Here is a 12,170-nt window from a genome sequence, read left to right on the forward strand (position 1 = left end):
CCATATGTTTTTGTATAACTGAATGTGGGAGTAGTGAAAAATTTGGCAACAGTAAAAGGATCAAATATTCCAATAAGACTTATTTTTTATGTAAAAATAATCAAGCACATTTATCTCATTACGATGCAAATTTGAATTTATTTTTAATAAATGGTAAAATTATATGCATAACAAAAAATTCTTCTAAAATAATATTTTTAGGCTTTATTAGTAGTAAATGTTTGATTTTTATACCTACTTTATATACCTATATATCTGGGGTCACATAAAAATTTCTTGAGCAAAAAGGGATCCTTAGTAGAAAAAATTTAAGAAACCCTGCTTCATTATCCTTTCTATTTATTGTTATATCCACTGTTTATATCAATACAAAAAGCAAACAAAACATCCCAAGTAATTCCTCTACCCATTTATAAACAAGTAATAACAAAAATGATTCATTAAAGAAGATTATTAAGACACTCAAAAATAAAAACAGATGTATATTTGCTTCTTTATTTAACAACAACAACAAAAAAATCCCAAACCTGCTATCTGTGAAAAGGAAAAAATAGAAGCAGAGATTTTTTACTAGGTACTAAGAACAGAAACTATTTTTCTTCTCATGTTTAGAATCATTCATCTTTCTAGAATCCTTGCCTTGGCTGGGTTCTCTAGAAAGGAATCCTTTGTTCTGTTTTGCCATTGCTCATCTTAGAGCTCTTTTCTTCAATGGAGTGAACCAGGGTTGAGAGAACCTTGCCCCTCTGATCTAGCTCTTCAACAACCGTCTTTACTAGAGTAGTTTTGGAGATATCTAGAAATGAAACATAGGCAAAATCAGTTAATTAGACAAAAAAAATTTATTAAGATCCTATATTATGTATCAACTGCCAAGTGCCTAGGTTACAAGAAGAGGCAAAAGACAGTTCCTGTCCTCAAAAAGCTAGTAATTTAATAGGGGGATAACATAATGTATAAAACAAGCTATATGTAGGATAATAGAAAATAAGCGGGGCTGGGGAAGGCTTTTTTATAAAAAGATCTGATTTTAGCTGGGATTTAAAAGAAGCCAGGGAGGTCAGTAGGTAGAGCAGAGAAGGGAGAGCATTCAACATGCAAAGAGTCAGAGAAAGCGCCCATAGCCAAGAGATGGGAGGATCTTGTTTGCACAACGGCTAGGAGGCTATCACTGGATCAAAGAGTATTTGTTGGATAGAAAGGTGTAAGAAAGAAAGATAGGTCACCAAGGACCTAGTCCAACATAGGATTTTTTTTTTTTAATTTGTTCCCCAAAGCAATAGGGAGTTGCTGGAATTCATTGAGTAGGGTGTGGTGACATGGTCAAATTGCATTTTAGGAAATTCATTTTAGTGAATGAATAGAGGACAGATTGCAACAATGTAGACTGACTCATAAGCAGGTTACTGCCATAATAAACAAAAATAAACTGCCAAAATAAACTGTTAGGTGATGAGAGTCTACCCCAAAATTGTGAAGTGAAGGGGAGTGTACTCAAGAAGTATTGTAAAGGTAAAATCAGCAGGCCTTGGCAACACATGTACACACACATGTATGTGTGTATGTGTGTGTGTGTGTGTGTGTGTGTATATATATATATATGTAGAATAATAATAATATAATACATGTGGAATGGGAGTTTGGCACATACTTATGTGCCATATACCATATGCTTTTCCACTTAAGATGACAAGACTTGCTTCTAAGAGCAGAACAGATAGTTCTTTAGGAGATGTACAAACTTCCATTTTCCATCTCCATGCTTTTATATAGGCCCCCCTCCCCACTCCTCTCTTCCCAACCCCCTTCCCTATTGTCTCCTCCCCATCTTGTTCCCAAGCCTCAATGCAATCAGTTTTCAGTTCTGCTTGTCAGAATCCCTTGTTTTTTGATATGTGAGGCATTTCCTCATCTTGAGGCCATTTGTCAGCAATTTTCACACTACTCATCATCCTACTCCCCTTCCTCCTTTCAGTTTCCCACAAGTGTTGTCTTCTCTTCTTTAAAATGTAAAGCTCTTTGAAGTCAAGCCACTGTCCTACTTACTTGTTTTTGTATCCCTAGCATTTGAAGTATCTAGCACACAGTGCAAAAATTATCTATTTACCTGCTTCAATATCTAGTTATACATCTCCATCTTTCTCGCTCCCTCCTTCCCTTCCCTTCTTTCTCTTTTCCTTCATTCCTTCCTACCTTCTCTCATTCCCTCCCCTTTCTCTCTCCCTCCCTCTCGCCTTCCTTCCCTTCTTCTCTCCTCCTTTCTTCCCTCCTTCCCTTCCTTTCTTCCTTCCCTTCCTCTCTCCTCCTTTCTTCCCTTCCCCTTTCCCTTTCTTTCTTCCCTCCTTCTCTTCTCCCTCCCCCCCTCCCTCCCTTCCTTCCTTCCCTTCTTCCTTTTTCCTCCCTCCCTCCCTCCCTCTTTTGTCCCTCCCTCTTTCCTTCCTCTTTCCTCCCTCCCTCTTTCCTCCATCCCTCCCTCCATCTTTCCTTCCTCCCTTCCCTTCCCTTCCCTCCCTCCTTTTCCTTCCTTCCTTCCTTCCTTCCTTCCTTCCTTCCTTCCTTCCTTCCTTCCTTCCTTCCTTCCTTCCTTCCTTCCTTCCTTCCTTCCTTCCTTCCTCCTTCCCTCCTTCTCTCCTTCCTTTCTTTCTTCTCTTTTTGCTAACTGGAATATTACAAGAAACAGTAAAAATAGGAATGCATTTTAATACCTTTAGTTGAATTTCCTGAAACTCCTGACCCATAGCCTTTTGTTTTGGAGCATGAACTATAAAAATAAAAATAAAGAAAGATGACTTTTTTCCTTTTTATTCTTGGTGTGATAGCAGGAATATTTAAATCCAAGTGAACTTTGCATCAAAACTCAAAATCAGATCTAGTTCTGCTGTAGAAGAAACCAAGGCTTGTATATTTAGAACCTGAAATTAAATGACATTTAATCTGAAATGAACATTTATTTAAAAGACCAGAACTGCCTTTTACTTATGAATCTTAACATTCTAAAGTGACAAAATAGACACATAGAAGTGTGAATTCACTTTTGTACTTAGGGATTTATGAAATTATTCTTTCTAGATTTATTTTAGGCAGATAGACTTACAAATTTCTCTTTTTACCTTATTCAGAGTTGCTAAGAAGTTTACTCATTCTCTTTCTCATCAAAACCTGGATTCTGCCCTTGGCACAAAGTTTTATTTTTATAGGGAACTTCCATACCACTTCCTGTGTACCATCCTTCCCCCCATCTCCTTCCAATTTCCCTTTATTTTCTTTCCTAATTGGAATATAAACTACTTGAGAGCAAGGACTGTTTTTCTAGCTTGTTCTAGCTGTTTCTAGCTTATTATTACCACGTTGTCTAGCATATAGTAACCACTTGATAAATTTTTTAAAATTAATTTTATTCATTCATTTTTAACAAATTAGTAGGATGGAAGTTTTCAGGTAGACTTGTCAAGATGAATTTGGGATGGATAATTTGATGTTATTTAGGGAGAATAGACTAGTTATTATGATAAAGTGAGGAATGGTTACTAAATGAAGTTATTTGATCAAATTGGAGTGCCAGAATTAAGGAGAAGAGAGGGAAAGAAGAAAGAGAAGATGGAGTGGAGAATCATGAATCCAATAAGAATCAATTGACAGAGAAACTAGTAAATAAGAACTTGTGAAAATAACAAGGATTTGATTTGAAGGGCAGGTAAACAGAATTCTGTTACATTCTGTGAATGTAATACCATGAGAGAAAGCATGATATAGTCTCTAGAGTTTATCTCAAAGTAAGAAAGACTTTGATTCAATCCTACCTCTGACCTGTGTGACCCTGAGCAAATTATTTAATCTCACATTTCTTTAGGCAATTTGATGACAACATGGTTGTGTTTTCTAAAGTCTTGTGATCCTGAAAATAAATAAAAACTGAATTTTCTAGTGGATTTCCTTACCTTCCATCCCCATCAATTAGTCGACAGTAGGTCTCAATTTCCTTCTCCAGACGAATCTTGGTATCAAGCAGCTGCTCATACTCCAGCTTCTGGCCCTCAGTTTCAGTCCTGACCTGCTGCAGTTGTTCCTCTAGAGCACCAATTTGGGCCTGGATTTGTGATAGCTGCACACAGTAGTTCCCTTCTGTCTCATTCAAGGAACATTCCAATGAGTGTTTCTAGGGGTACAAGAGAAAGGCATATCTAAGATTAAAATTAAATCAGAAAAATCAGGAATGAGTCAGATAGTGAAAATTGGCCCAGTGGATCTAGGGAAAGGATTCTAAATCTAATTTTTGGGTCATGGATTCCTTTTGCAGTCAGATGAAGCTTTCTCAGAATAATGTTTTTGAATGTACATTTATAAAGTCATCTCTCAATGCTGATGCCCTGCATTTCTGTGAATGGACACCTGGACCATCTACATAGAGTATTTGGTCTCAAGCTCATTTTTCTGAGAAATGCTGGGATGATGGACATGATAGAGTTAGCAGTTTAACACTTAAAAAATGCCATATGTCATACATTTCCTTTTCTTCCAGCTTAGTGAAAAGGAAAATGTGTCTCCACGCTGGCCTCTTCAGACACAGCCAACAGATGGGTAAGGCTAAATGGTTTCCATTCTTTGGTCATAATGGGATTTGATTTCTAGTTTTTGTGTTGCTAATGGACAGATAATGTGGCTCAATGGAGAGAGGACTGATCTCAGAGCCAAATAGATATTAGCTGTGTGACCCTGGTAGAGTGACTTAGTGCCCAAACCAACTTTCTAATTTATATATGTATTGCTGATTTTCATTGGTATGAGGAGTTTTCACAATGGGAGCGCCCTAAATCAATAAAACCATTCTGTGTACGCTCTGTTTTTATAAAATTAGATAAAAAATTCAACATAGCATATTAAAGGAATAATGACATAATTTCTTGGTTAAATTTAGGAGGACACATAATTTATAGTTATTTAAAATATTTTTAAAAATAATCCCTATGATTTCTCACTGACTTGTATATATTTTTGTGTGTACATAAGATTATAAAGCTAGAGCTAGAATGAATCTCAGGCCATGTAGTCCCACCTCCATTGTTTTACAGATGAGGAAACTGAGATGAGGGAAGTTGAGTGACTTACTTGAAGCAGTAAGTAATACAAGCAGTTTTAGAATCCACATCCATGCTTTTTCCAGTATACCAGGTTATGGTTTCCATGACAAAAATATAAGTTTCTTAGGAGTGGGGTGAGAGGCTGGAGAACTGTTTCATTTCTGTCTTTGTATCCATACTGCTTAGCATGTAGTAAGCACTTAAGACAGGCTGATGGATGAGGCAGAAATTATTTTATAACATGAACTTTAATCAGTTGACCAATAAGCATTTATTATGTGCCTACAATGTGCTAAGCATTGTCCTAGGGTGTTGGGTATTGGAAAGCCATAACTAAAAGGGTCCCTGCCCTCAATAACTAATTTTTTTTGGGGGGGGGTCTTCAGGTCAGGAAATTTTTCTGTTATGTAGATTTGTTATTATTTTTAAATGAGCATTCAGTCCTCCTTGGGAATAAAATACTATTTCAAGGAGAGAAATATAATTACCTTGTTTCCTTGCTTCCCTCCCTTCCTCTCTCCCTCCCTCCCTAACCTTCCTCTCTCCCTCCCTCACTCCATTCCCTCCATTCTCTCCCTCCATTCCCTCCATTCCCTCCTTCCTTCCTTCCTTCCTTCCTTCCTTCCTTCCTTCCTTCCTTCCTTCCTTCCTTCCTTCCTTCCTTCCTTCCTTCCTTCCTTCCTTCCTTCCTTCCTTCCTTCCTTCCTTCCTCCCTTCCTTCCTTCCTTCCTTCCTCTTTCTTTCCATTTTCAACGCGTTTGATCCGCACAATTCTCACTCACCGTGGCTAGAAGAGACTGTAGCTCGATCTCCAGGGTTTGGACAGTACGCTTCATTTCTGTGAGTTCGCTCCTGGCCGAAGTGGCGGCTCCAGCATCATCCGAGATTTGCTGTTGGAGCGTGGCGCTCTGAATCAGAAAACAGGTTAAGTCAGCGTGGTGAGAACGGAAAAAAAAAGGCGGGTAATGAATATCAGCTGTAATAGACCCACCTTTTCATTGAACCAGGCTTCAGCATCCCTGCGATTCTGCTCAGCCAGATCTTCATATTCGGCCCTCATGTTGTTCAGCAGAACGGTCAGATCCACCCCGGGAGCTGCGTTCATTTCCACATTCACGTTCCCACCTGCAGCGCACTGGAGGGCTTTCATTTCCTGAAAATAAATCACCAAGAAGACTTTCAAGGAGAAGTTTGATGCTAGTTCTTAGAGATCCACCAAACTGCCATATCAGTTTTGTAGGATGAATTTTTTTAAAAATTGAATTGAAATTCATTCCGAATCCTTTCTTTGATGAGATTTCTTGCTTTAAAAAAATGTTGATAGTTTGGTATAATGCAACAATTCCTAACCTGGGATCCATGAACTTCTTAAAAATTGTTTTGGTAGGTATTTCAAAATAATTTATTTTCTTCACAATTCTGTGCATTTTATTTTATACATTTAAAGACTATTCTGAGAAGGGGTCCATCTATAGGCTTTTTTTAAATTGTCAAAGGGTTGTGAGTTAAGTAAAGGAGTCCTAGTTTAGGAAGACATACAATCAGGTCTTGAAGTGTGACCCTAGAATAGTCACTGAATCTCTCAGTGGCCCTGGGCAATTTGCTAAGAATCTAAACGGAAGAACTCTTTATCAATGTACGCTAATAAAATAAATTTCCTCATTGGAACTTCAATTCAATTTAAATAACATTTATTAAGTGCCCACTATGTGCTAGGCACTATGCTTAAGTGATGGGGATAAAAAAAAGAGGCAAAAGACAGTCCCTGTCCTCAAGGAGTTTATAATCTAATGGTGGTGGTAGGGGACACATATAATGTATAAACAAAAAAATACTAATCCCCCCTCAAAGGATAAATAAATAAATAAATAATTTAAAAAGGAATTGAAATTCACTAATACCAATGAAACCATAGGTTTGATTTAAAATTTTTAAAAACCACACTCCCCCTAAAACAACAACAAAAAAACTCTGTTAGATCCCAAACATTTATCAAAAGCTTATAAAACATTGGGTACTGTTTTAAGTACTTTGAGGTAAGAATTTAGAGAAGATATTAAGCAAAGTGAATCAATCTTTCTAAACTGGACAAATACAATCCAAGCTGGATTTATAATGAGAAGATCTGGATTTGAATTCAACATTGACCATTAATTACATTGGGCAAGACATTGAGCTTCCCTAGATCTTGAATTTTTTCCATATAAAATGAGGAAATTGGATTAGATTATGTCTAAGACTAAGTGAGCCCTTATCAAATGACATTATTTTTGTAAAGCACTTAGCACAGTGCCTGGCACATAGTAGATGCTTAATATATGTTACTATCTCTTTCTCTTCCCTCCTATTTTAAACATTAATTTTTGGTAAAACTATATAAAATGTACTCTACTCTGTTAAACAAACTATACCACATGAATATATTTCATTCAAAAATATGTAGTAATCAACAACTAGGTGCAATGCACTGGAGCTGGAGGAGACCTCAGAAGTACCTAGTCTAACCTTCTCATTTGACAGACAAAGACACTGAAACACAGTGTAGTTTTGGGACTTGTCTGCAGTTACACAGGCAGTAGGTATTATAGGCAGGACATGAACTCAAGTCCTGTGATCCCACAGCCAATATTCTTCCCCTTTTACCCAAAAATGGCTAAGACATTTTCCCAGATCTATGTTGTTGCTGCTGGTTCATTATTGAAGATTAGACCAAATGACATCAGGAGGGAGATACCTTGACTTGCAAGTGAATGGGAAGGCTGTACAGAGTTATCAGCCTCACTCTCTCAACAATCACTGGAGAACAGTCGTAACACAACTGGCAATGGTCATGGATGCATTAGGAGATCTTGGCCTTTTAAAAGATCTTTACCAGATCTCAGTTTGTCTGAGACAATGTGCACTCAATAATTAAAGGCTACTTAAGAATTGAGACAATTGAATGCCTAGATTGTCTTCATAACAGAGTCAGTCTGGGATGGGAAAACCCTTAGAATTTCTGGCCAGAACAGAAACTATTACTATGAATATAGGAGATGATTTTTTTGAGATTTTGTAGTATTACAAATTTAGAGCTGGAAGAGACATTTAAAATCAACCCTATAATTTTATAGATGAAGAAACTGAAGCCCAGAGGGGTTAAATGACTCACAAAGGAGTCTATGGCTGGATTTGAATCCAGATTTTACTGTCTAAAAGTCCATTAATTTATCAACCACACCATCCATAAGAACAATGTATTATCACTTTTTTTCTCTTTAAATCGTCCTATATAGATTTTTATTTATATTTTAATATTCCTGGTTGATTGTAAGCTCTTTGACATCAAGAACTCTTTTTGTCTTGTCTTTGTTATGTCTGTGCCATGTACTGTGCCATGGAGAGCTTTTAAGAAGAATCTGACCCAGAATTGGTTCATTAAAGTGGGAGAAATAATTTGGCATAAAGGGGAAGCATGCACGATTATTATATTTGTAACTGACCAGAGGGGAAGTTAGTTGACTAAAGAAGGCGTGGGGCTTTAGTTTACTCCTACCTCTTCATGATTCTTCTTGAGGTAAGTAAGCTCCTCATTCATAGTTTCATATTGGATTTCCAGGTCTGTTCTGCAGAGTGTCAATTCATCCAGGACTCTGCGTAGGCCATTGATATCTGCCTCAACACTTTGATGAAAAGCCAGCTCATTTTCAAACCTTAGAGAACATTGCATTGATTTTCAGGTCAAGGCATGAGGCAAGACAAAAATAAAACCAAATTCCCTTTAAGTTGAAAATTAAAATAGGTCAGGATAGAGCTAGGAATAATTTCTTCTGGGCAATTATTATTAATACATCGTTAAAATATGAATTATACATACATAAACATATATTATTAATAATAATTTCCTCTGGAAAGTTATTATTAGTACCACAAACTGTTCTTATGACAAGTGGTATAAAATGTGGATTCAGTGGTGGGTGGGGTAAGACAGAGAACTCTCATTTACCCCTTACTATATCAATATGAGACCACTGGTTGGGAGGTTATGTTCCTATGGGAAGGAAAAAGCAGGGCGAAATAGAGGTAGAGCTCATTTTTGCACAGTGCCTGGCAGATAGTAAATCCTTAATAAATGCTTCACTATTATTTTGTGTTTATGTTGCTAAAGGGATGTCAATACCATCTTATTGTCAGTTGTTTCAGTCATGTCCAGCTCTTTGTGACCTCATTTTTTGCGTTTTCTTTGCAAAGATACTGGAATGGTTTGCTATTTCCTTCTCCAACTCATTTTACAGTTGAGAAAATTGAGGCAAACAGGTTAATTGACTTGGCCAAGGTTACATGGGTAGTAAGTATCTGAGGCCAGATTTGAACTCAGGAAGATGAGTCTTCATAATGCTCTAGCCACTGTACTACCCAGTTGCCTGTAAATATTGTTGGTGTTCTCCAAATCTGGCAATGTTTCAATTCAGTTTACTGGGGGAAAATCCCAGTTACTCTACCATAGTTATGGCTCTAACAACTAGTTCTCTGATAAACTTAAAAAGCATAAAGAAATTTTTATGCTATTTTATATTTAGAATTTATAATTCTATCTATAAATCAATTAACAAACATTTACTAAATGTTAGGCACTTTACTAGGCCCTAGGGTTACATGTATCTTACTCACAGTAATATCACTTCCAAATTATTTCACTGGTGTAAAGTTCCAAAAACCCATTCAAACTTTTTCTGTCTCATTTTTTCCTTTCTTTTCCTTTCCTCTTTTTTTTTTATATCATAGGTTGTATTTTGTTAAAAATTTAACTATTTTATAATCCTGATTTTGGTTGGTAGTATTACAATATGAATCCCCTTTCCACGTTTTTGTTATTCTTTCTTATTTATTGGATATTGAAACATTCAATCAAAGAAATAATAATAACTAGTATTTATATAGCAATGTGTGCTTTGCAAAGTGTTTTATAGGTATTATCTTATTTGATCACCTCAGGAACCAGGGAGAGAAATGTTGTTATTATTTCCATTTTATAGATGAGGAAACTGATGCTAAGTTTAAACAAGTTGAACAATGTCACATAGTATGGATCTGAGGCAATATTCAAATTCAAGTTTGTCTGACTCAAAATCTAACACTCTTTCCACTGTACTGTGTAGCTTCTTAGAAATAGAAAGAAATATTTCTTCCATAAACATTGTCCCTAGCATTATTGTATACTCCTTACTTCAGACGGAAATCATCTGCAGCCAGTCTGGCATTGTCAATCTGCAGAACAACATTAGCATTGCTTGTGGTGGAAGAGATAAGCTAGAACAGATCAAAAGAGAAACAAACTTTTAACGTGCATTTATAAGCCAAAATCTCATTTCACAAGACCAAATGCGATGCAAAACTAAATGAAGAGCTTTCTTAAAAAGCAATTAGAGTGTTTTCAACTTTAAAAGAAAGTACTGGTATAGTTTTATTTCACTCAAGATCACAGACGTCAATCTGGATTCCACTTAAGTTATCATTTCATATTATTCATTTTATTTTTTGAGTGAGAGATAAAGAGGCTCATTCGTGATTATACAGCTGGTAAATTGCCAATCTTGGAATTCTAATTCCAAATCCAGCTCTAATAATTATTATTATAGCAAATAAATTCTAAGATCAGAGAATTTAGAACTGAAAAGAACTGAAGTTTTCTCCAACTCTTTCTTTTACACTTAAGGAAACTGAGTCTCAGAGAAAATAATTGATAGACCCACTTTTCCTGATTCTAAACTCAGCACTCTTCCTTCTACTTCAAGCTATCTCATGTTAGCTGAAAAGGTTCAAAGTGAGAATACATAATTGAACTGGAAGCATCCAGTCCCAATGCAATGAACATTTACTAAGTGCCTACTGCATGCAAGTCACTATCATAGGGGCTGGGGATACAAGGACAAAATGAAAAAATGGCATTGATTAGTTTTAATAACACTGAAACTCTTGAAATGCCTCTGACTTAAAAGCATAGGGATTGCCAATTAAAATTAATTATAACATTGTACCATATATGATAAATATTAGAACTTTGCATCTCACCTTATCATAGAGGTTTTGCTGGGACATTCATAATACCTAGGCAAAGCATACTTGGAATTCTTTCGAATTTGGAATTTCTTACCTTATTCTTTTTTTAATTTTAATTTTTCAAAAATTTTAAAAGCTTTTTATTTTCAAAACATATGGACGGATAATTTTTCAACATTGATTGCATAGCATTGTGTTTCAGATTTTCCCCTCCTTCACCTCCCTTCCCCTAAATGTCTTACCTTATTCTTAAGCTCTTCAATCGTCAGTTGATATCTGCTGTAGTCATGGTCTAGGCCACGGCAAGAACCAGGACCAAATTTCTCATACCACCCTTTAATTTTTTGCTCTAGCTCAGAATTGGCCTCCTCCAGAGCTCTCACATTGTCCAAGTAAGAAGCCAAACGGTCATTAAGGTTCTGCATGGTGACCTTCTCATTGCCAGAGAGCAGGCCTTCGTTCCCCCCAAAACCAGCACAAGAAGCACTTCCAAAGCTACCACCAACAGGGTTCCCACTGGGGGATCCCCCTGAGCTCCCCCCGAAGCAGCTTCCATAACCTCCACCAGGTAAGTTTCCACCTCCTACAATAGAGCCGCCACACAGGCTATTATTCCCAAAGCTAGTGCTACCATTGGGTATTCTGACTGAGCCAGCTCCAGACCAGGAGCAAATGCGCCTGGGTCCAGTAGAAATTCGAAGAGACATGGCCTTTGAAGAAAGAGCTCAATTTGTTTGTGGGGTAGTTAGAGAGTCAAAGTGGAGAGACTGCTTAGTTTAGATGGTTTCTGTGAGTTTTATATACAATGAGTAGGGGTGTTTCTCTTTGAATTCTGTCTGAGAAAAATTATATCTGCTAGATCAGCATGAATTATCCATAATTGGATGATTTGGGGGGCAATTAATATCTAACTTCTGTGAGTTCTCTCCATATACGTGCTAGCTGTTATTATTGTTATTAGGAAGGCAACCTTAAGGATATTTATTATCTTAAAAATAATAGGGTGGAGCTGGGTTAATTTAATTATTTATCTTCTAATTTTTTGATGAGTAA

The 12,170-nt window shown here is 36.6% G+C and overlaps 1 protein-coding gene across 1 annotated transcript; it reads right to left on the reverse strand.

Annotated features, from left to right (window-relative positions):
• Positions 1-253: 253 nt before the first annotated feature.
• On the reverse strand, positions 254-11,870 carry LOC100924765 (keratin, type I cytoskeletal 28). Its single transcript, XM_031966239.1, has 8 exons — positions 11,360-11,870; positions 10,285-10,367; positions 8,614-8,770; positions 6,070-6,231; positions 5,861-5,986; positions 3,939-4,156; positions 2,706-2,761; positions 254-796 (listed from the first exon to the last, which is right to left on the reverse strand). The coding sequence occupies exons 1-8, from the start codon at positions 11,822-11,824 to the stop codon at positions 654-656; spliced, it is 1,410 nt and encodes a 469-aa protein (XP_031822099.1). The 5' UTR covers positions 11,825-11,870; the 3' UTR covers positions 254-653.
• Between the last annotated feature and the right edge of the window lie 300 nt (positions 11,871-12,170).

Source organism: Sarcophilus harrisii, chromosome 4 (genome assembly GCF_902635505.1).
Source record: "Sarcophilus harrisii chromosome 4, mSarHar1.11, whole genome shotgun sequence".
Taxonomy (NCBI): domain Eukaryota; kingdom Metazoa; phylum Chordata; class Mammalia; order Dasyuromorphia; family Dasyuridae; genus Sarcophilus; species Sarcophilus harrisii.

What these genes read in the sequence shown, in the direction of transcription:
- LOC100924765 (XM_031966239.1), bottom strand. Translation starts at nt 11,824, where the DNA reads ATGTCTCTTCGAATTTCTACTGGACCCAGGCGCATTTGCTCCTGGTCT. An exon ending in TCAAGAAGAATCATGAAGAG is followed by an intron (nt 6,232 to 8,613) that starts GTAGGAGTAAAC and finishes ATTTATTTTCAG; the next exon opens with GAAATGAAAGCCCTCCAGTG. An exon ending in TTCAGGAAATTCAACTAAAG is followed by an intron (nt 797 to 2,705) that starts GTATTAAAATGC and finishes TTTCATTTCTAG; the next exon opens with ATATCTCCAAAACTACTCTA.